This window comes from Engraulis encrasicolus, chromosome 20 (assembly GCF_034702125.1).
Source record: "Engraulis encrasicolus isolate BLACKSEA-1 chromosome 20, IST_EnEncr_1.0, whole genome shotgun sequence".
NCBI classification, from domain to species: domain Eukaryota; kingdom Metazoa; phylum Chordata; class Actinopteri; order Clupeiformes; family Engraulidae; genus Engraulis; species Engraulis encrasicolus.
In genome coordinates this window covers 7,133,269-7,155,753 of record NC_085876.1, presented here as the reverse complement: position 1 = coordinate 7,155,753, position 22,485 = coordinate 7,133,269, and the positions used below count along the sequence as shown (strand labels likewise).

The window sequence follows — 22,485 nt, the reverse complement described above, 5'->3', positions numbered from 1 at the left end:
TAGAAAAAGAAAGATCTGCAATGGCAGAACAGTTTGAGGAGCAGAAAAGAGTCTTTAAAACTGAGAGGGATTTGTTGGAGAAAACCAAAGAAGAAATAGATAAACTGAATCAAGAACTATCCATCAAGGAAGTGGATATTCAGCCAAGAGAAACAGCATTTGAAAGGTTGAAAACAGAAGGTGAAGGTGTTCTGGAAGAAACAATTAAAGAAGCCTCTACAGAGATGGAACAGCTTGAAGAGACAAAGAAAGAGATTGAAAATCTAAACAAAATACAGAGAGAAATTCAAAGGCAGAAAGAAGAGCTGGAAATGGAACGTCTTCAAGCAGAAGCTACAAGAGAAGAGATTGAGACACTAAAATCGAATTTAAAGAAACAAGAGGAAGATACAGAAGCAAAGTCGGCACAACTGAGACAAGAGACAGATAACATGGCAACAATGAAGGAACAAATCCAAAGGCAGACAGAGGAGTTGGATGACAAAATACAAGTAATGAAGAGGGAGATGGCAGAGATGGAATTGACTAAAGATGAGCTCGAGGAAAAGAGAAAAGAACTGCAACACACTACCAGAAAACATGCTAGAAAACTAAATGACTTGGAGCAGTCAAAGTCTGATCTCAGGCAGGCAAATGAAGACATTGACAAAGAAATGCAAAGAATCACTCTAGAGAAGGTTGAAATAAACGAAATGAAAAACATGTTCAAAGATCAATTAGAAAAAGACGGAAATCAGCTTCAACAAATGAAAAGGGAACTGCATGATGTGATTTACAGAGCCAAAGAAGACATAGAAAATGAAAGAACTGTAACAGCAGAACAATTTGAAGAGCAGAAAAAGGTATTGGAAACTGAGAAGGATTTCTTGATTAAAACCAAACATGAGATAGACAAACAAAAAAAGGAAATGTCCATTAGGGAGGTGGAGATTCAGCAAAGAAAAGCAGAGTTTGAAAGGATGAAAAGAGAAGATGCTCTGGATGAAACCTTAACAGAAGTCTCTATTGAGATGGCACAACTTTCCAAACAGAAGGAAGAAGTCAACACAAAAACGGAAGAAATGAAGAAAGAAATGGCTTCCCTTCGACAGCTTATGGATGAAGTCAAATCAGAAAGAGGTAAAACTGACAACAAACTGGAGGAAACAAAGAAAGAGATTCAACTCCTAAAGATATTACAATCAGAAGTTGAAAGACAGAAGGCAGAACTTGACATGGACATTTTTCAAGCAAAGGCAGAGAGAGAAGAACTGGACAAACTTAAGTCTAACATAAGGAAACAAGAGGACGACACAGATGCAAAGTTGTCACTGCTGAGACAGGAGACAGAGAACATGGCAACAATGATGACACACACCCAATTACAGAAAGAAGAACTTGATGATAAAATACAAAAACTGAAGAGGGAGATGGCAGAGATGGAACTGACTAAAGCAGAACTGGAGGGAAAGCGGAGGGAACTAGAACATACCATCAGAAGACAGGCCAGGAAGCTAAGTGACCTCAAGCAGGCAAAGGAAGATATTGATAAAGAAATGCAGAGAATTTCCCTGGAGAAGGTTGAAATAAATGAAATGAAAACAATGTTAAGAGATCAACTGGAAAGTGACAGAAGTCAGCTTCAACAAACGGAAATGGAACTGAACAAGAGAATAAATCTCTTTGATATTGAGAACAGGATATTGAAGGAAGCTGAGAGTGCCCTTCAGAAACAAACCCAAACTTATCAACAGGCCAAAGAAGACATAGAACATGAAAGATCTACAATGGCAGAAATGTTTGAGGAACAGCGGAAGGCCTTGGAAACTGAGAGGGAGTTATTGGAGAAAACCAAAGATGAGATAGAGAAGCGAAATGAAGAAATATTGATCAGGGAGGCTGAGATTCAGCAAAGAGAAACAGAGTCTGACATGACGAAAACAGAAGGTGAGTCAAAAGAAGAAGCCTCTGTAGAGATGGAACAGCTTTCCAAACAGAGGAAAGAACTCAACACAGAAATGGAAGACATTAGTAAAGAACGTACCTCCCTTCAGCAGCTCAAGGATGAAATCAAAGCAGAAAGGGATGAAACTGACAAAAGAATGGGGGAGACAAAGAAAGAAATTGAGAATCTAAACAAAATGCAGACAGAAATTCAAAGGCAGAAAGAAGAGCTGGAAACAGAACTTCTTCAAGCAAAAGCTACAAAAGAAGAGATTGAGACACTAAAATCGAATTTAAAGAAACAAGAGGAAGATACAGAAGCAAAGCTGATGCAGCTGAGAAAAGAGACAGATAACATGAAAACAATGAAGGAAAACATCCAAAGGCAGGTAGAGGATTTGGATGACAACGTGCATAGAATGAAGAGGGAGATGGCTGAGATAGAACTCCTTAAAGCTGAGCTGGAGGCCAAACGAAGAGAATTACAACACACCATCAGAAAATGTGCCAGGAAGCAAAGTGACATTGAAAAATCAAAGACTGACCTCAAGAGGGCAAAAGAAGAAGTTGACAAAGAAATACAGAGAATTGCTCTTGAGAAGGCTAAAATAAATGAAATAAACACCACTTTCAGAGACCAGTTAGAAAGTGATAGGAGACAGCTTCAACAATTGGAAATGGAAATTCACGATAGAATTAATCTCATTGATATGGAGAACAGGAAATTGAGGGAGGCTCGGGGTGCACATCAAATACAAACCCAGACATTGCAGCAAGCCAAAGAAGACATAGAAAATGAAAGGGCCAGAATGGCAGAACAGTTTGAAGAACAGAGAAAAGTCTTGGAAAATGAGAGGGATTTGCTGGATAGAACCAAACATCAGATAGACAAACGAACTGACGAACTGACCATTAAAGAGTTGCAGATTCAACAAAGAGAAGTAGAGTTTGAAAAGATGAAAACAGAAGGTGAAAGTGTTCTGAAAGAAGCACCTGTAGAGATGGAGCAGCTATCCAAACAGAAGGAAGAGCAGAATACACAATTGGAAGACATGAAGAAAGAAATAGCTTCTATTCAGAAGCTCAAGGATGAACTCAAAGCAGAAAAGGATGAAATTGAAAGAAAACAGGAGGAGACAAAGAAAATACAGACAGAAGTCATGAGACAGAAAGCAGAACTTGACATGGATGTTCTTCAATCAAATGTTGAGAGAGAGGAACTGGAGATACTTAAGTCTAATATCAGTAAACAAGAGGAAGACACAGAAAGAAAGCTGGCACTGCTGAGACAAGAGACGGAGAACATGGCAACAATGACAGAGCACATCCAAATCCAGAAAGAAGAACTTAATGATAAAGTACGAAAACTGAAGAGGGAGATGAAAGAGGTGGAACTGACTAAAGCTGAACTGGAGGCAAAGCGAAGGGAACTGGAACACACCATCAGAAAACAGGCCAGGAAGCGAAGTAACAAGGAGCAATCAAAGACAGACCTAAGGCAGGCAAAGGAAGACATTGACAAAGAACTGCAGAGAATTGCCCTCGAAAAGGTTGAAATAAATAAAATGAAAACAATTTTCAGAGACCAACTGGAAAGAGACAGAAATCAGCTTCAACAAATGGAAAGGGAGATGCATGACCAGATTAATCGTGCCAAAGAAGACCTAGAAAATGAAAGAGCTGCAATGGTGGAACAGTTAAAGGACGAGATAAAGACCTTGGAAACTGAGAGGGATTTGCTGAATAAAACTAAATATGAGATAGACAAAAGAAATGAAGATTTGAGCCTTAGGGAGGTGCAGATTCAACAAAGAGAAGTAGAGTTTGAAAATATCAAAATAGAAGACAAAGGTGTTCTGAAAGAAGCACCTTTAGAGATGGAGCAGCTATTCAAACAGAAGGAAGAGTTGAATACAAAATTGGAAGACATGAAGAAAGAAATGGCTTCTCTTCAGCAGCTCAAGGATGAACTCAAAGCAGAAAAGGATGAAATTGACAGAAAACTGGAGGAGACAAATGAAATACAGACAGAAGTCAAAAGACAGAAAGCAGAGCTTGACATGGACATTCTTCAATCAAAACTTGAGAGAGAGGGACTGGAGACACTTAAGTCTAATATCAGTAAACAAGAGGAAGACACAGAAAGAAAGCTAGCATTACTGAGAGAAGAGATGGATAACATGGCAACAATCACAGAGACAATTCAAACACAGAAAGATGACCTTGATGATAAAATACAAAGACTGAAGAGGGAGATGGAAGAGGTGGAACTGACTAAAGCTGAACTGGAGGTCAAGCGAAGAGAACTAAAAAACACCATCAGAAAACACGCCAGGGCACGAAACAATCTGGAACGATCAAAGACTGACCTCAGGAATGCAAAGGATGAAATTAACAAAGAAATGCAAATAATTACTCTGGAGAAAGTTGAAATAAATGAAATGAAAAACATTTTCAGAGACCAACTAGAAAGAGACAAAAATCAGCTACAACAAATGGAAAGGGAACTGCATGACATGATTAAACGGGCCAAAGAAGACATAGAAAATGAGAGAGCTGCAATGGTGGAAATGTTTGAGGAGCAGAGAGAGGTATTAGAAACTGAGAGGGATGTCTTGGATAAAACCAAAGATGAGTTAGACAAACAAAATAAGGAAATGTCTCTTAGGGAGTTGGAGATTCAGCAAAGAGAATCAGAATGTGAAAGGATGAAAAGAGATCTGTTGGAAGAAACCTTGAAAGAAGTCTCTGTTGAGATGGAGCAGCTTTCCGAACAGAGAGAAGAACTGAATACAAAAATGGAAGACATAAATAAAGAAATGGCTTCCATTCAACAACTTAAGAATGAACTCAAAGCAGAAAGGGGTGAAATTGACAACAGACTGGAGGAAACAAAGAAAGAGAATGAATATCTAAAGGCAATTCAAGTAGAGGTCAACAGACAGAAAGCCGAACTTGACATTGAAGTTCTTGAAGCAAACGTAAAGGGAGAAGAACTGGAGACACTTACATCTAAAATGAGGAAACAAGAGGAAGATACGGAAGCAAAGCTGGCACTGCTGAGACAAGAGATTGAGAACATGGCAACAATTACAGAGACAATCCAAACACAGAAAGATGACCTTGATGATCAAATACAAAGACTGAAGAGGGAGATGGAAGAGGTGGAGCTGACTAAAGCTGAACTGGAGGTCAAGCGAAGAGAACTAAAAAACACCATCAGAAAACATGCCAGGGCACGAAATAATCTGGAACGATCAAAGACTGACCTCAGGAATGCAAAGGATGAAATTAACAAAGAAATGCAAATAATTGCTCTGGAGAAAGTTGAAATAAATGAAATGAAAAACATTTTCAGAGACCAACAAGAAAGAGACAAAAATCAGCTTCAACATATGGAAAGGGAACTGCATGACTGGATTAAACAGGCCAAAGAAGACATAGAAAACGAGAGAGCTGCAATGGTTGAAATGTTTGAGGAGCAGAGAAAGGTCTTGGAAACTGAGAGGGGTGTCTTGGATAAAATCAAAGATGCGTTAGACAAGGAAACGTCTCTTAGGGAGTTGGAGATTCAGCAAAGAGAATCAGAATGTGAAAGGATGAAAAGAGATCTGTTGGAAGAAACCTTGAAAGAAGTCTCTGTTGAGATGGAGCAGCTTTCCGAACAGAGAGAAGAACTAAATACAAAAATGGAAGACATAAATAAAGAAATGGCTTCCATTCAACAACTTAAGGATGAACTCAAAGCAGAAAGCGGTGAAATTGACAACAGACTGGAGGAAACAAAGAAAGAGAATGAATATCTAAAGGCAATTCAAGCAGAGGTCAACAGACAGAAAGCAGAACTTGACATTGAAGTTCTTGAAGCAAATGTTAAGGGAGAAGAACTGGAAACACTTACATCTAAAATGAGGAAACAAGAGGAAGATACAGAAGCAAAGCTGGCACTACTGAGACAAGAGATGGAGAACATGGCAACAATTACAGAGACAATCCAAACACAGAAAGATGACCTTGATGATAAAATACAAAGACTGAAGAGGGAGATGGAAGAGGTGGAGCTGACTAAAGCTGAACTGGAGGCCAAGCGAAGAGAACTAAAAAATACCATCAGAAAACATGCCAGGGCACGAAATAATTTGGAAAAATCCAAGACTGACCTCAGGAATGCAAAGGATGAAATTAACAAAGAAATGCAAATAATTGCTCAGGAGAAAGTTGTAATAAATGAAATGAAAAACATTTTCAGAGACCAAATGGAAAAAGATAGAAATCAGCTTCAACAAATGGAAAGGGAACTGCATGACATGATTAATCGAGCCAAAGAAGACCTAGAAAATGAGAGAGATGCAATGGCAGAACAGTTTGAAGAGCAGAGAAAGGTCTTGGAAATTGAGAGGGATTTCTTGGATAAAACCAAAGATGAGATAGACAGACAAAGTAAGGAAATATCCATTAGGAAGGTGGATATTAAGCAGGGACCAACAGAAGATGCTCTGGAAGAAACCTTAAAAGAAGTCTCTATTGAGATGGAACAGCTTTCCAAACAGAAGGAAGAACTGAATACAAAAGTGGAAGACATGTTGAAAGAAATGGCTTCCCTTCAGCATCTCAACGATGAACTCAGAGCGGAAAGGGATAGCAAACTGGAAGAGGCAAAGATAATACAGGCAGAAGTTCAAAGGCAAAAAGCAGAACTTGACATGGAAACTCTTAATGTAAAAACCAAAAGAGAAGAACTAGATAATCTTACGTCTACCATAAGTAAAAAGAAGGAGGACGCAGAGGCACAGCTAACTGTAGTGATACAAGAGACGGAGAACATGGCAAAAATAAAAGAACAAACCCAAAGGCAGACAGAGAAGCTGGATGATAAAATACAAAGTCTGAAGAGGGAGATGCAAGAGTTGGAACTGACTAAAGCTGAGCTGGAGACCAAGCGAAGAGAACTACAACATTCCAACAGAAAATATGCCAGGAAACAAAATGAACTGGATCAATCTAGGATTGGTTTCTGGCAGGCAAAAGAGGACATTGACAAAGAAATGCAGAGAATTGCTCTGGAGAAGGTTGAAATAGAAGAAATGAAAACCATTTTCAGAGACCAATTAGAGAGTGACAGAAATCAGCTCCAACAAATACAAAGGGATTTGCATGACATGATTAATCGAGCCAAACAAGACATAGAAAATGAAAGAGCTGCATCAGCAGAACAATTTGAAGAGCAGAAAAAGAGCTTGGAAACTGAGAAGGATTTCTTGGATAAAATGAAACATGAGATAGACAAACAAAATAAGGAAATGTCAATTAGGGAGGTGGAGATCCAGCAAAGAGAAGCAGAGTTTGGAAGGATGAAAACAGAAGGTGCTCTGGAGGAAACCTTACAAGATGTCTCTGTTGAAATGAAACAGCTGTCCAAACGGAAGGAAGAGCTCAACACAAAAACTGAAGACATAAAGAAAGAAATGGCTACCCTTCAGCAGCTTAAGGATGAAGTCAAAATAGAAAGAGATGAAACTGACAACAAACTAGAGGAAACAAAGAAAGAGGTTCAACATCTTGAGGTAATACAAGCAGAGGTCAACAGACAGAAAGCAGAACTTGATATGGAAGTTCTTCAAACAAAGGCAGAGAGAGAAGAACTGGAGATACTTAAATCTAACATAAGGAAACAAGAGGATGACACAGAAGCAAAGCTGGCACTACTGAGACAAGAGACGGAGAACATGGGAACAATGTCAGAACATATCCAAACACAGAAACTAGAACTTGATTATAAAATACAAAAACTGAAGAGGGAGATGGCAGAGATGGAACTGACTAAAGCTGAGCTGGAGGCAAAGCGGAGAGAACTAGAACACACCATCAGAAAACAGGCCAGGAAGCTAAGTGACCTCAAGCAGGCAAAAGAAGATGTTGATAAAGAAATGCAGATAATTTCCCTGGATAAGGTTGAAATAAATGAAATGAAACTTATCTTCAGGGAACAGCTTGAAAGAGATAGGGATCAGCTTCAACAAATAGAAAGGGAACTTTGTCAGGGGATTTATGTTATTGATACTGAGAACAGGAAATTGAGGGAAGCTGAGAGTGCACTTCAAATAGAAACCCAAACTTTACAGCGAGCCAAACAAGATCTTGAAAGACAGCGACATAAAATCGATGCAGATTTTAAGGAACAGAAGGAATTCATTGAAAAAGAAAAGGATTTACTTGAAAATTTCAAAAAAGAGATGCTGGCAGAAAGTGAAGAAATAAAAATGAGTAAAGCTGAGACACTTAAGAGTGTAGCTGAGTTGGAAAATATGAAAGGAAAGCGGGCCTCTGTGGAAAAAACGAGCTCAGAAGACACTGAACAACTTGGAAAAGCAAAGGAAGAACTGGATGCAAAAATGCAAGAAATATGCGATGAAACACACATCCTTCAGCTGCTCAAGGATGATATCAGATCAGAGAGGGAGGAAGTTGATAATAAGATTGAGATGATGAAGAGGGAATATGAGGATTTGGATAGATTGAAGGCTAACATCCACAAACAGAAATCAGATCTTGAAACGACAATGTATGCACAGAAAGAAGAATTAGAGACTCTCCGATCTTGCATATCTGAACAGAGGGAGAACATTGAATCAAAGCAAATGAAGCTGAAGAAAGATGAGGAAGAAATTGAAAAAATGAGGGATGATGTTAAGAAGCAAGAAGAAGAGATGATTAACAGGATGCAAACGATGAAGAAGGAGATGGAAGAGATCGAACTGACTAAAGCTGAGCTGGAGGCCAAGAGAAGGGAAGTGGAACACACAATCAGCAGACAAAACAGGAAACTTGGTGAGATGGAAGAATCAAAGAGAGCCATTCAGCAGGCCAAAGAAAAAGTGGATAAAGAGATGAAGAATGTAGCTCTTGAAAAATCCAGGCTGAACGGAATGAGAGAAACTTACCAAAAGCAGCTAGACAGTGACAAAGAGCAGCTGCAAAAAATGCACCAGGAGCTTACTCAGGGAGCTAGATTAATTGAAATTGAGGGGGAAAAAATGATAGAAGTAGAAAACAAACTTCAAATTAAAACAGAAACCCTGAAGAATGCCACAGAAGATTTAGAAAAGCAAAGGGATAAAATAGCAGAACAGTTTCAAGAACAGAGACACGGGATTGAAAAGGAAAAGCAAATGCTGGCCATAACTAGAGAAGAGTTGAATAAAGAGAGTAATGAGATTAATGTGAAGAAGTTGGAGATAGAGAAAATGAAGTCAGAGTTAGAAAAGATGAAAACAGAAATTCAAGATGTAACTGAAGGGAAATTTGTGGAGGCCTCCATTGAGAGTGAAACACTAGCAAAAATAAAAGAAGAGATAAACACAAAAATGGATGAATTGAGGAAAGAAACAGACAAAATTCACCACGTCAAAGATAATCTCAAAGCAGAGCAGGAAGAAATTGCCAGTAAAATGAAAAGGGTAAAAACTGACACAGAGTATCTAGAGACACTGAAAACAGATATCCAAAGACAAAAACAAGAGCTTGAAGAACAAGCAAGCAAAACACACATGGAAAAAGAAGAACTGGAAAGGTTAAGATCTGAACTATGTCAACAAAAAGAGGATACAGAGGGAAGGCATATTATGCTGAAACAAGAGGTGGAAGAAATGACAACAATGAGAAAGCACGTTGAAAAACAGAAAGAAGAACTTGATGACAAAATCCAAAAGATGAAGAGGGAGATGGCAGAGATGGAACTGACTAAAGCTGAGCTGGAGGCCAAGAGAAGGGAAATGGAACACACCATCAGAAAACAAAACAGGAAACTTAGTGAGATGGAAGAATCAAAGAGGGCTATCCAAGAGGCTAAAGATGATATTAACAGACTTGTGCAGAAAATTGAAATTGAGAAGAAGGAACTGATGGAAATGAAATCTGCTTACCATGAACGAATACAGAAAGACAAAAAACAACTTGAAAGAACAGAAAAAGAACTCATTGACAGAATTAATTTCATTGCAACTGAGGGTAACATACTGAGAGAAGCTGAAGTTGCACTTCAACTACAAAGACAAGTTCTGAAAAAAGCTGGAGAAGATTTGGAGAAAGAACGAGATAAAATGGTTGGAGACCATCAAGAAGAAAGACAAATTATTGCAATGGAAAGGGAATTACTGGAAAAAAACAAAGAAGAGATGCAGAAGCGAAGTGAAGAATTAGAAATGAAAAAGGTGGAGATTAACCAACTACAGGTAGAGTTAGAAGTGATGAAAACAGAATTACAGAGAGAAGCAGAGAGGAGTGTTAAGGAATCCTCTTCTGAGAATGAAAAACTAACCAGAGAAAAAGAAGAACTTGTCTCAACAATGGAAATTGTAAAGAAAGAAAAGGATGAACTGCAGGTCATCAAAGAGGGCCTGAAAGACGACAAATATGAAATTGATAGTAAATTGGAACAAATACAATTTGAGATGGGCAAGCTAGATAGATTGAAATCAGACATTCAGGGAGATCAGGAAGAGCTTGCAAAAGCAAAACGTGTGACATGTGATGAAAGGGACAAACTTGAGAAGCTAAAATCTGACATAAGTCAAGCAAAAGGTGATGCTGAGGCAAAGCAAGCGATGCTAAAACAAAAGGCTGAGGAAATGCAAACAATAAAGGAAGACATCCACATCCGAAACGAGGAGCTGGATGACAAAATCCAAAAGATGAAGAGGGAGATTGCAGAGATGGAACTGACTAAAGCTGAAATGGAGGCCAAGAGAAGGGAACTGGAATACACCATCAGAAGACAAAACAGGACACTTAGTGAGATGGAAGAATCAAAGAGAGCTATGCAACAGACGAAAAAGGAGATGGATGCGATTATGCAGGAAATTTGGGCTGAAAAGCAAAAGTTGAATGAAATGAAAATGATTTATCATGATCAAGTAGAGAACGATAGAAATGTGCTTCAAAGACTTGAACAAGAACTTCACCAGAGAATCGCCTTCATTGAAACAGAGCGCAATCAGCTCAGAGAAGCCAAAATTACACATCAAATGCAAACAGAACAACTTGAAAAACTAAGAGAAGATGTTGGCAATGAAAGGGGCAAACTGGTGAACCAGTTTGAGGAACAAAGACATATCCTTGAAATGGAGAGGCAAACACTGGACAAACTCAAAGAAGAGTTACAAAAAGACAGGGAAGAAATACATCAGAAACAGGTTGACATGGAGAAAATGTATGCAGAATTAGAAATAAGGAAAACGGAAATACAAGGTCTTGCAGAAGGCAGAAAAGAGGAGGTCTTTAATGAGAATGAAAAACTTGCAAAAGCAAAAGAGGACATCAACATAAAATTGGAGGACCTGAGAAAAGAAATGGTCAAACTTCAGGAAATCAAAGATAACCTCGCAGCAGAGAGGGAAGAAATTGACAATAAAATGGAAAAGCTAAAAACTGAAATGGCATCTTTGGAAATGCTGAGAACAGACATCCAAGAACTGAAAGAAGAACTTGAAAAACAAGTAATAAAAACACAAAGAGACAAAGAAGACGCGGAGAGGTTGAAGTCTGAACTAAGCCAACAAAAAGAGGACATGGAGGCAAAGCGTATGATGCTGAAGCAAGAGATGGAAGAAATGGCAAGCGTGAGAGCAGACATCCAAAACCAGAAAGAAGAACTTGATTACAAAATCCAAAAGATGAAGAGGGAGATGGCAGAGATGGAACTGACTAAAGCTGAGATGGAGGCCAAGAGAAGAGAAGTGGAATACACCATCAGAAGACAAAACAGGAAACTTAGTGAGATGGAAGAATCAAAGAGATCCATCCAACAGGCAAAGAAGGAGCTGGAAGTTGTTTTGCAGGGAATTGCTGCCGAGAAGCAAAATTTGAATGAAATGAAAGCCACTTACCATGATCAGGTAGAGAGTGACAGAAATGCTCTTCAAACACTTGAACAAAAACTTCAGGAAAGAGTCAGCTTCCTTGAAATGGAAGACAACAAGCACAGAGAAACACAAGTTACATGTCAATTGCAAATAGAACATCTTGAGAAACTCAAAGAAGATGTAGACAATGAAAGAGTCAAACTAGTGAATCAGTTTGAGGAACAAAGAAACATCCTTGACATGGAAAAGCAAACACTGGAGAAACTCAAAGAAGAGCTACAAGAGATGGAGTCATTGGCAAGCGTGAGAGCAGACATCCAAAACCAGAAAGGAGAACTTGATGACAAAATCCAAAAGATGAAGAGGGAGATGGCAGAGATGGAACTGACTAAAGCTGAAATGGAGGCCAAGAGAAGGGAACTGGAATACACCATCAGAAGACAAAACAGGAAACTTAGTGAGATGGAAGAATCAAAGAGATCCATCCAGCAGGCGAAGAAGGAGCTGGAAGTTGTTTTGCAGGGAATTGCTGCTGAGAAGCAACATTTGAATGAAATGAAAGCAACTTACCATGACCAGGTAGAGAGTGACAAAAATGCTCTTCAATTGCTTGAACAAAAACTTCAGGAGAAAATCAGCTGCCTTGAAATGGAAGACAGCAAGCTCAGAGATGCCAATGTCACACATCATATAGAAAAAGAACATCTTGAGAAATTCAGAGAAGATATAGAGATTGAAAGAGGCAAACAGGTGAACCAGCTTGAGGAACAAAGAAACATCCTTGAAATGGAGAAGAAAACATTGGAGGAACTCAAAGAAGAGCTACAAAAAGACAGGGAAGAAATACAACAGAGACAGGTTGACATTGAGAAAATGCATGCAGAGTTAGAAATAAGGAAAGCTGAAATAGAAGGTCTTGCAGAACGCAGAAGTGAGGAAGCCTCTATTGAAAATGGAAAACTTGCAAAAGCAAAAGAGGACGTCAACACAAAATTGGATGACCTGAGAAAAGAAATGGTTAAACTTCAGGAAATCAAAGACAGCCTCACCGCAGAGAGGGAAGAAATTGACAATAAAACTGAAAAGCTAAAAACTGAAATGGCATCTTTGGAAATGCTGAGAACAGACATCCAAGACCTGAAAGAAGAACTTGAAAGACAAGTAATAAAAACACAAAGAGACAAAGAAGATGCGGAGAGGTTGAAGTCTGAACTAAGCCAACAAAAAGAGGACATAAAGGCAAAGCGTATGATGCTGAAGCAAGAGATGGAGTCATTGGCAAGCATGAGAGCAGACATCCAAAACCAGAAAGAAGAACTTGATGACAAAATCCAAAAGATGAAGAGGGAGATGGCAGAGATGGAACTGACTAAAGCTGAGATGGAGGCCAAGAGAAGAGAAGTGGAATACACCATCAGAAGACAAAACAGGAAACTTAGTGAGATGGAAGAATCAAAGAGATCCATCCAGCAGGCGAAGAAGGAGCTGGAAGTTGTCTTGCAGGGAATTGCTGCCGAGAAGCAAAATTTGAATGAAATGAAAGCCACTTACCATGATCAGGTAGAGAGTGACAGAAATGCTCTTCAAACACTTGAACAAAAACTTCAGGAAAGAGTCAGCTTCCTTGAAATGGAAGACAACAAGCACAGAGAAACACAAGTTACATGTCAATTGCAAATAGAACATCTTGAGAAACTCAAAGAAGATGTAGACAATGAAAGAGTCAAACTAGTGAATCAGTTTGAGGAACAAAGAAACATCCTTGAAATGGAAAAGCAAACATTGGAGAAACTCAAAGAAGAGCTACAAAAAGACAGGGAAGACATACAACAGAGACAGGTTGACATTGAGAAAATGCATGCAGAGTTAGAAATAAGGAAAGCTGAAATACAAGGTCTTGCAGAAGGCAGAATTGAGGAAGCCTCTATTGAAAATGAAAAACTTGCAAAAGCAAAAGAGGACGTCAACACACAATTGGATGACCTGAGAAAAGAAATGGTTAAACTTCAGGAAATCAAAGACAGCCTCACCGCAGAGAGGGAAGAAATTGACAATAAAACGGAAAAGCTACAAACTGAAATGGCATCTTTGGAAAAGCTGAAAACAGACATCCACAAACAGAAAGAAGAACTTGAAAAACAAGTGATTAAAACACAAAAAGAAAAAGAAGTCATGGAAAGAGTAAAGTCTGAACTAAGCCAACAAAAAGAGGACACAGAGGCAAAGCTCATGATTCTGAAGCAAGAGATGGAGTCATTGGCAAGCATGAGAGCAGACATCCAAAACCAGAAAGGAGAACTTGATGACAAATTCCAAAAGATGAAGAGGGAGATGGCAGAGATGGAACTGACTAAAGCTGAAATGGAGGCCAAGAGAAGGGAACTGGAATACACCATCAGAAGACAAAACAGGAAACTTAGTGAGATGGATGAATCAAAGCGATCTATCCAGCAGGCGAAGAAGGAGCTGGAAGTTGTTTTGCAGGGAATTGTTGCTGAGAAGCAAAATTTGAATGAAATGAAAGCAAATTACCATGATCAGGTAGAGAGTGACATAAATGCTCTTCAAACACTTGCACAAAAACTTCAGGAGAGAGTCAGCTTCCTTGAAATGGAAGACAACAAGCTCAGAGAAGCCAATGTCACACATCAAATGGAAAAAGAACATCTTGAGAAATACAAAGAAGATATAGACAATGAAAGAGTCAAACTAGTGCATCAGTTTGAGGAACGAAGAAACATCCTTGAAATGGAAAAGCAAACACTGGATAAACTCAAAGAAGAGCTACAAAAAGACAGGGAAGAAATACAACAGAGACAGGTTGACCTTGAGAAAATGCATGCAGAGTTAGAAATAAGGGAAGCTGAAATACAAGGTCTTGCAGAAGGCAGAAGTGAGGAAGCCTCTATTGAAAATGAAAAACTTGCAAAAACAAAAGAGGACATCAACACAAAATTGGATGACTTGGGAAAAGAAACGGTCAAACTTCAGGAAATCAAAGATAGCCTCACCACAGAGAGGGAAGAAATTGAAAATAAAATGGAAAAGATACAAACTGAAATGGCATCTTTGGAAATGCTGAGAACAGACATCCACGAACAGAGAGAAGATCTTGAAAAACAAGTAATTAAAACACAAAAAGAAAAAGAAGTCATGGAAACGTTAAAGTCTGAACTAAGCCAACAAAAAGAGGACATCGAGGCAAAGCTTATGATGCTGAAGCAAGAGATGGAAGAAATGGCAAGCGTGAGAGCAGACATCCAAAACCAGAAAGAAGAACTTGATGACAAAATCCAAAAGATGAAGAGGGAGATGGCAGAGATGGAGCTGACTAAAGCTGAGATGGAGGCCAAGAGAAGAGAAGTGGAATACACCATCCGAAGACAAAACAGGAAATTTAGTGAGATGGAAGAATCAAGAAAAGCTATCCAGCAGGCGAAGAAGGAGCTGGAAGTTGTTTTGCAGGGAATTGTTGCTGAGAAGCAACATTTGAATGAAATGAAAGCAACTTACCATGATCAGGTACAGAGTGACAGAAATGCTCTTCAAACGCTTGAACAAAAACTTCAGGAGAGAGTCAGCTTCCTTCAAATGGAAGAAGGCAAGCTCCGAGATGCCAGAGTCACACATCAAATGGAAAAAGAACATCTTGAGAAACTCCGAGAAGATGTAGACATTGAAAGAGGCAAAGTGGTGAACCAGTTTGAGGAACAAAGACACATCCTTCAAATGGAGAAGAAAACATTGGAGGAACTCAAAGAAGAGCTACAAGAGATGGAGTCATTGGCAAGCGTGAGAGCAGACATCCAAAACCAGAAAGGAGAACTTGATGACAAAATCCAAAAGATGAAGAGGGAGATGGCAGAGATGGAACTGACTAAAGCTGAGATGGAGGCCAAGAGAAGAGAAGTGGAATACACCATCAGAAGACAAAACAGGAAACTTAGTGAGATGGAAGAATCAAAGAGATCCATCCAACAGGCAAAGAAGGAGCTGGAAGTTGTTTTGCAGGGAATTGCTGCCGAGAAGCAAAATTTGAATGAAATGAAAGCCACTTACCATGATCAGGTAGAGAGTGACAGAAATGCTCTTCAAACACTTGAACAAAAACTTCAGGAAAGAGTCAGCTTCCTTGAAATGGAAGACAACAAGCACAGAGAAACACAAGTTACATGTCAATTGCAAATAGAACATCTTGAGAAACTCAAAGAAGATGTAGACAATGAAAGAGTCAAACTAGTGAATCAGTTTGAGGAACAAAGAAACATCCTTGACATGGAAAAGCAAACACTGGAGAAACTCAAAGAAGAGCTACAAGAGATGGAGTCATTGGCAAGCGTGAGAGCAGACATCCAAAACCAGAAAGGAGAACTTGATGACAAAATCCAAAAGATGAAGAGGGAGATGGCAGAGATGGAACTGACTAAAGCTGAAATGGAGGCCAAGAGAAGGGAACTGGAATACACCATCAGAAGACAAAACAGGAAACTTAGTGAGATGGAAGAATCAAAGCGATCCATCCAGCAGGCGAAGAAGGAGCTGGAAGTTGTTTTGCAGGGAATTGCTGCTGAGAAGCAACATTTGAATGAAATGAAAGCAACTTACCATAATCATATGGAGATTGACAGAGCTGCACTTCAAACACTTGAACAAGAACTTCATGAGAGAATCGGTGTCATTGAAATGGAAGGCAACAAACTCAGAGAGGCTAAACTTACACATCAAAGGCAAACAGAACATCTTGAGAAACTCAGAGAAGATGTTGAAAAGGAAAGAGGCAAACTGGTGAATCAGTTTGAAGAACAAAGAAAAATCCTTGAAATTGAGAGACAGATAGTGGATACACTGAAAGAAGAGATGCAGAAGGTAAGAGAAGAAATACCTGAGAGTCGGGTAGACATTGAGAAAATGCAGGCAGATTTTGAAGTAAGAAAAACAGAAATACCTATTGAAGAGGGTGAAATCAAAGAGGCCTCTACTGACATTGAGAAACTTAAGGAAGCAAAAGAAGAGATCAGAACAAAAATGAATGAAGTGAGGAGAGAAATGGACACACTTCAGCAAATCAAAAAAGATCTTAAAGCAGAGAGGGATGAAAATGACAACAAAATGGAAGCAATAAAAACCGAGATGGAGAACTTGGCGAGATTGAAATCAGACATTGAAAGACAGAAAGAACTGCTGAACACAACAAAAAATGAATCACATACCGAAAAAGAGGAACTCGAGATGATAAAATCCGAAATATTCAAACAACAGCAGGAGGCTGAATTGAAGAGACGCATAGTGAAGGAAGAGATGGAGAAATTAGAAACCATAAAGGAAGACAATCTGAGAGAAAAAGAAGAACTTGGTGACAAAATCCAAAAAATGAAGAGGGAGATGGCAGAGATGGAACTGACTAAAGATGAAATTGAGGCCAAGAGAAGGGAAGTGGAATACACCATCAGAAGACAAAACAGGAAACTTACTGAGATGGAACAATTCAAAAGGAAAATCAGGCAGGCTAAGAAGGAGATTGGCAAGGTTATGGATATAATTACTATTGAGAAGAAAGAACTAAATGAAATGAAATCTAATTATCTGGATCAGTTACAGAATGACAGAAGTCAGCTTCAAACCATGAAAGACAATGTTATTCAGCAAATTGGCTTTATTGAAATTAAGGACAACAAACTGAGGGAAGCTGAAAATAAACTTGAAATCCAATGCCAAGCTCTCATAAAGGCTAAAGAAGACTTTGAAAGAGAAAGAGGTACAGAGCAGATTCAGGACCAGTTGAGCATCCTTCAAACAGAGAGGGAAATACTTGAGAAAACCAAAAAGAAAATACAAAAACAAAGTGAAGAAGTTAGTATTCAAAAGGTAATAACTGAGAAAATTGAAGTAGGGATTGAAAAGACAACATCTAAGGGTGATGGTGCTGAAACCTCTATTGAGCCTGAACAACTTGCAAAATCAAAGGATGAACTAGACATGAAAATGGAAGACATACAACGTGAAATGCAAGCTCTTCAGAGTGAGAAAGACTCCTTACACAACTTTAAGGCAGACCTAGAGATGCAGAAGAAAGAGTTTGAAACAGAAAGACAAAATGTGGAATTGGAAAAACAAAAACTACAGCACTACAAGACAGAGCTGTTGAAACAATCAGATGAGATCGAGAATGTGAAGCAAACTGTGATGGAGGAGCAGAGGCAGCTTGAAAGTAAGATTGCTGAGTTAAACTGGCGACAGGTCCAAGTGGACGACATGATGAAGAACAGCAAATTGGAATTTGAAAGTTTGGACAAACTAAGGACTGAATTGGAAATGCAAACACAAATGTTGGAAAGCACAATGGAAAATGTGAAACAGGATTGTGAACAGCTAGAAGATGATAAAACGACAATGGAAAAACAAAACCAAGATATGGAAAACCGTAATAAACTGATGATACAAGAAAGGGAGGATATGGCCATAACGCGGATGTATTTGGAAGAGCAGAAGAAAGAGATTGAGTTGCAACAGCAAAATCTTCAGAAAGACTCACAGTTGTTAAAAACTGATATTCAACAGCAAAAACAAGAAATTGCTCAAAACTGGCAGCTTCTTCATGTTCAAAAGGATGAACTGGAGAGAATGAGGGAAGACTTACAAAGAGAATGGGACAAACTTAAACGACAGACAGCAAAAGTAGATGTCATCATTCAAGAGAATTTAGGCGCTGAACGACAGGAACTAAATCAATTGAAAACCACTCTGCACAAGGAAAGACAGGAAATCGAAGACCACAAAAACACATTGTCAAGAGAAAGGTGTGAGCTGGAAAGAATGAAAGATCATTTTCACTCGGAAAGAGAAGAGTTGGAAAAAAGCAGGGAAAGGGTTGAAATGGAAAAATCTGAAGTTATAATGAGGGAGTTTGAACTAGGGGAAAGAACGAAATATGTTGAGCATTCAATGCAGGAGATGATGGCAGAAAAACTGAAATTAAAGGGAAAAGAGGAATACCTAAATAACCATAAAGAGCAGCTAGAGGCACTGCAATCAGAGGTCCACATACAGAGGGAGAACTCGGAAAAACAGTATGTTGACTTGACAAAATGGAAAGCTCAGCTAGATCAAAAGCAGAAAGAGCTTGACTTGATGATGGATATACAGAGAGAAGCGAAGTCTACTCTCGAACAACTGAGATCAGACATTGAAGAAGAGAAAATGGGAATTGAGAGGACCATTGAAGAGAGATTAAGCTCAGAGAAAGAAGACCTTCAGAACATGAAAAACAGACTGGACCTTGAGAGAAAGGAAATTGAAAGCAACAGAAAGTCCTTCATGAAAGACAAAGATGATCTTAAGGTACAATTGGAACACCTAGATGTACATAAAAAAGCCATTCAAGAACAAGTCGATGCTCTTGAAAAAGAAAGAGATAAACTCCAGAGCTTACAGGATGAAAGCATGAAACAGAGAGAGGACAATACCAAAATGAAAGAAGAATTACAGGAACAACAACATGCTCTGAAAAGGCTTCATGAGGATATGGAGTCCAAACAACAATTCTTCAAGGACTGGGAAGAACACCTGAATAGCAGGAAGGAACAACTCAATGCAATGCACTCAGATTTAGAATCACAGATTAACACCATGGAAGACAAAATGAAAACCATTGAACAGAAGCAGACAGAAATCACAGAAAAAGAAAACCAAATAGATCAACAACAGGAATACCTAAAAAATATGACTAATGTACTCCGAGAGGAAAAATCAGCTGTTGAGCAACTCAGATCAGAAATTGAAGTAAAACGAATGAAAATGGAGAGCACCATTAAGGAGACATTGAACTCTGAGAGAGAAGAACTTGAGAAGATGAAAAACAGACTGGAAGAGGACAGAGAAGAAACAGAAAACAACAGAAGTGCCTTGATGAAAGACAAAGATGATCTCAAAGGACAGCTGGAAGATCTGGACTTGTGCAAGAAAGCTATTCAAGATGAAAAAGACGACATCCAAATGAGGTTATCTGAGGTGGAACAGAAGACAAATAACATAGAAAACATGATGGATGAGATGGCAAAGGAGAAAGAGAGAATGAAAGAACAAGGAGATGGTCTTCAGAAAGAAAGAGATCAACTCCAGAGCTTCCAGGATGAAAGCATGAAACAGAGAGAGGAAAATACCAAGATGAAAGAAGAACTACAAGAACAACAAAATGCTCTGAAAAGGCTTCAGGAGGGGATTGAGTCCAAACAACAAGCCTTCAAGGACCAGGAGGAAGACCTGAACACCAGAAAGGAACAACTCAATGCACTACAATCAGAAATAGAAACACAGAGCAACGCCATGGAAGACAAAATGAAACTCATTGCACAGCAAGAGAGCGAATTGACAGAAAGACAAACTCAAATAGATAAGCAAAAGAAAGAACTACAAAGCATGATGGAGTTACACAGAGAAGAAACATCGGTTCTTGAGCAACTCCGATCAGAAATTGAAGATGAGAGGAAAGGAATTGAGAGTACCATTATTGAGAGACTAAATTCTGAGAGAGAGGAACTTATAAAGATGAAAAACAGACTGGACGAAGACAGAGAAGAAATAGAGAAAGACAGAAGTGCCTTGATGACAGACAAAGATGATCTCAAGACACAGTTGGAAGATCTGGACTCGTGCAAGAAAGCTATTCAAGATGAAAAAGATGAAATTCAATTGAAGGCATCTGAGGTGGAACAGAAGAAAAATAACATAGAAAATATGATGGATGAGATGGCAAAGGAGAAAGAGAGAATGAAAGAACAAGAAGATGCTATTCAGAAAGAAAGAGATCAACTCCAGAGCTTACAGGATAAAAGCATGAAACAGAGAGAGGAAAATACCAAGATGAAAGAAGAACTACAAGAACAACATAATGCTCTGAAAAAGCTTCAGGAGGAGATTGAGTCCAAACAACAAGCCTTCAAGAACCAGGAGGAAGACCTCAACACCAGAAAGGAACAACTCAATGCACTGCAATCAGAAATAGAAACACAGAGCAACGCCATGGAAGACAAAATGAAACTCATTGCACAGCAAGAGAGCGAATTGACAGAAAGACAAACTCAAATAGATAAGCAACAGAAAAAACTACAAAGCATGATGGAGTTACACAGAGAAGAAACATCTGTTCTTGAGCAACTCCGATCAGAAATTGAAGATGAGAGGAAAGGAATTGAGAGAACCATTATTGAGAGACTAAATTCTGAGAGAGAGGAACTTGAGAAGATGAAAAACAAACTGGACGAAGACAGAGAAGAAATAGAAAAAGACAGAAGTGCCTTGATGACAGACAAAGATGATCTCAAGACACAGTTGGAAGATCTGGACTCGTGCAAGAAATCTATTCAAGATGAAAAAGATACAATTCAATTGAAGGCATCTGAGGTGGAACAGAAGAAAAATAACATAGAAAATATGATGGATGAGATGGCAAATGAGAAAGAGAGAATGAAAGAACAAGAGGATGCTATTCAGAAAGAAAGAGATCAACTCCAGAGCTTACAGGATAAAAGCATGAAACAGAGAGAGGAAAATACCAAGATGAAAGAAGAACTACAAGAACAACATAATGCTCTGAAAAAGCTTCAGGAGGAGATTGAGTCCAAACAACAAGCCTTCAAGAACCAGGAGGAAGACCTCAACACCAGAAAGGAACAACTCAATGCACTGCAATCAGAAATAGAAACACAGAGCAACGCCATGGAAGACAAAATTAAATTCATTGCACAGCAAGAGAGCAAATTGACAGAAAGACAAACTCAAATAGATAAGCAACAGAAAGAACTACAAAGCATGATGGAGTTACACAGAGAAGAAACATCTGTTCTTGAGCAACTCCGATCAGAAATTGAAGATGAGAGGAAAGGAATTGAGAGTACCATTATTGAGAGACTAAATTATGAGAGAGAGGAACTTGAGAAGATGAAAAACAAACTGGACGAAGACAGAGAAGAAATAGAAAAAGACAGAAGTGCCTTGATGACAGACAAAGATGATCTCAAGACACAGTTGGAAGATCTGGACTCGTGCAAGAAATCTATTCAAGATGAAAAAGATACAATTCAATTGAAGGCATCTGAGGTGGAACAGAAGAAAAATAACGTAGAAAACATGATGGATGAGATGGCAAATGAGAAAGAGAGAATGAAAGAACAAGAAGATGCAATTCAGAAAGAAAGAGATCAACTCCAGAGCTTACAGGATGAAAGCATGAAAGAGAGAGAGGAAAATACCAAGATGAAAGAAGAACTACAAGAACAACAAAATGCTCTGAAAATGCTTCAGGAGGAGATTGAGTCCAAACAACAAGCTTTCAAGAACCAGGAGGAAGACCTCAACACCAGAAAGGAACAACTCAATGCACTGCAATTAGAAATAGAAACACAGAGCAACGCCATGGAAGACAAAATGAAACTCATTGCACAGCAAGAGAGCGAATTGACAGAAAGACAAACTCAAATAGATAAGCAACAGAAAGAACTACAAAGCATGATGGAGTTACATAGAGAAGAAACATCTGTTCTTGAGCAACTCCAATCAGAAATTGAAGATGAGAGGAAAGGAATTGAGAGTACCATTATTGAGAGACTACATTCTGAGAGAGAGGAACTTGAGAGGATGAAAAACAAACTGGACGAAGACAGAGAAGAAATAGAAAAAGACAGAAGTGTTTTGATGACAGACAAAT

The 22,485-nt window shown here is 38.8% G+C and overlaps 1 protein-coding gene across 2 annotated transcripts in view; it reads left to right on the top strand.

Annotated features, from left to right (window-relative positions):
* Positions 1-22,485, top strand: part of si:ch211-250g4.3 (uncharacterized) — a 66,051-nt gene that overhangs the window by 25,581 nt on the left and 17,985 nt on the right. For both annotated transcript variants that reach the window (XM_063185285.1, XM_063185284.1), the window contains exon 5: positions 1-22,485. This exon is cut by the window's left edge and continues 10,933 nt beyond it; it is cut by the window's right edge and continues 17,143 nt beyond it. In XM_063185285.1, the coding sequence (XP_063041355.1) occupies positions 1-22,485 (22,485 nt within the window).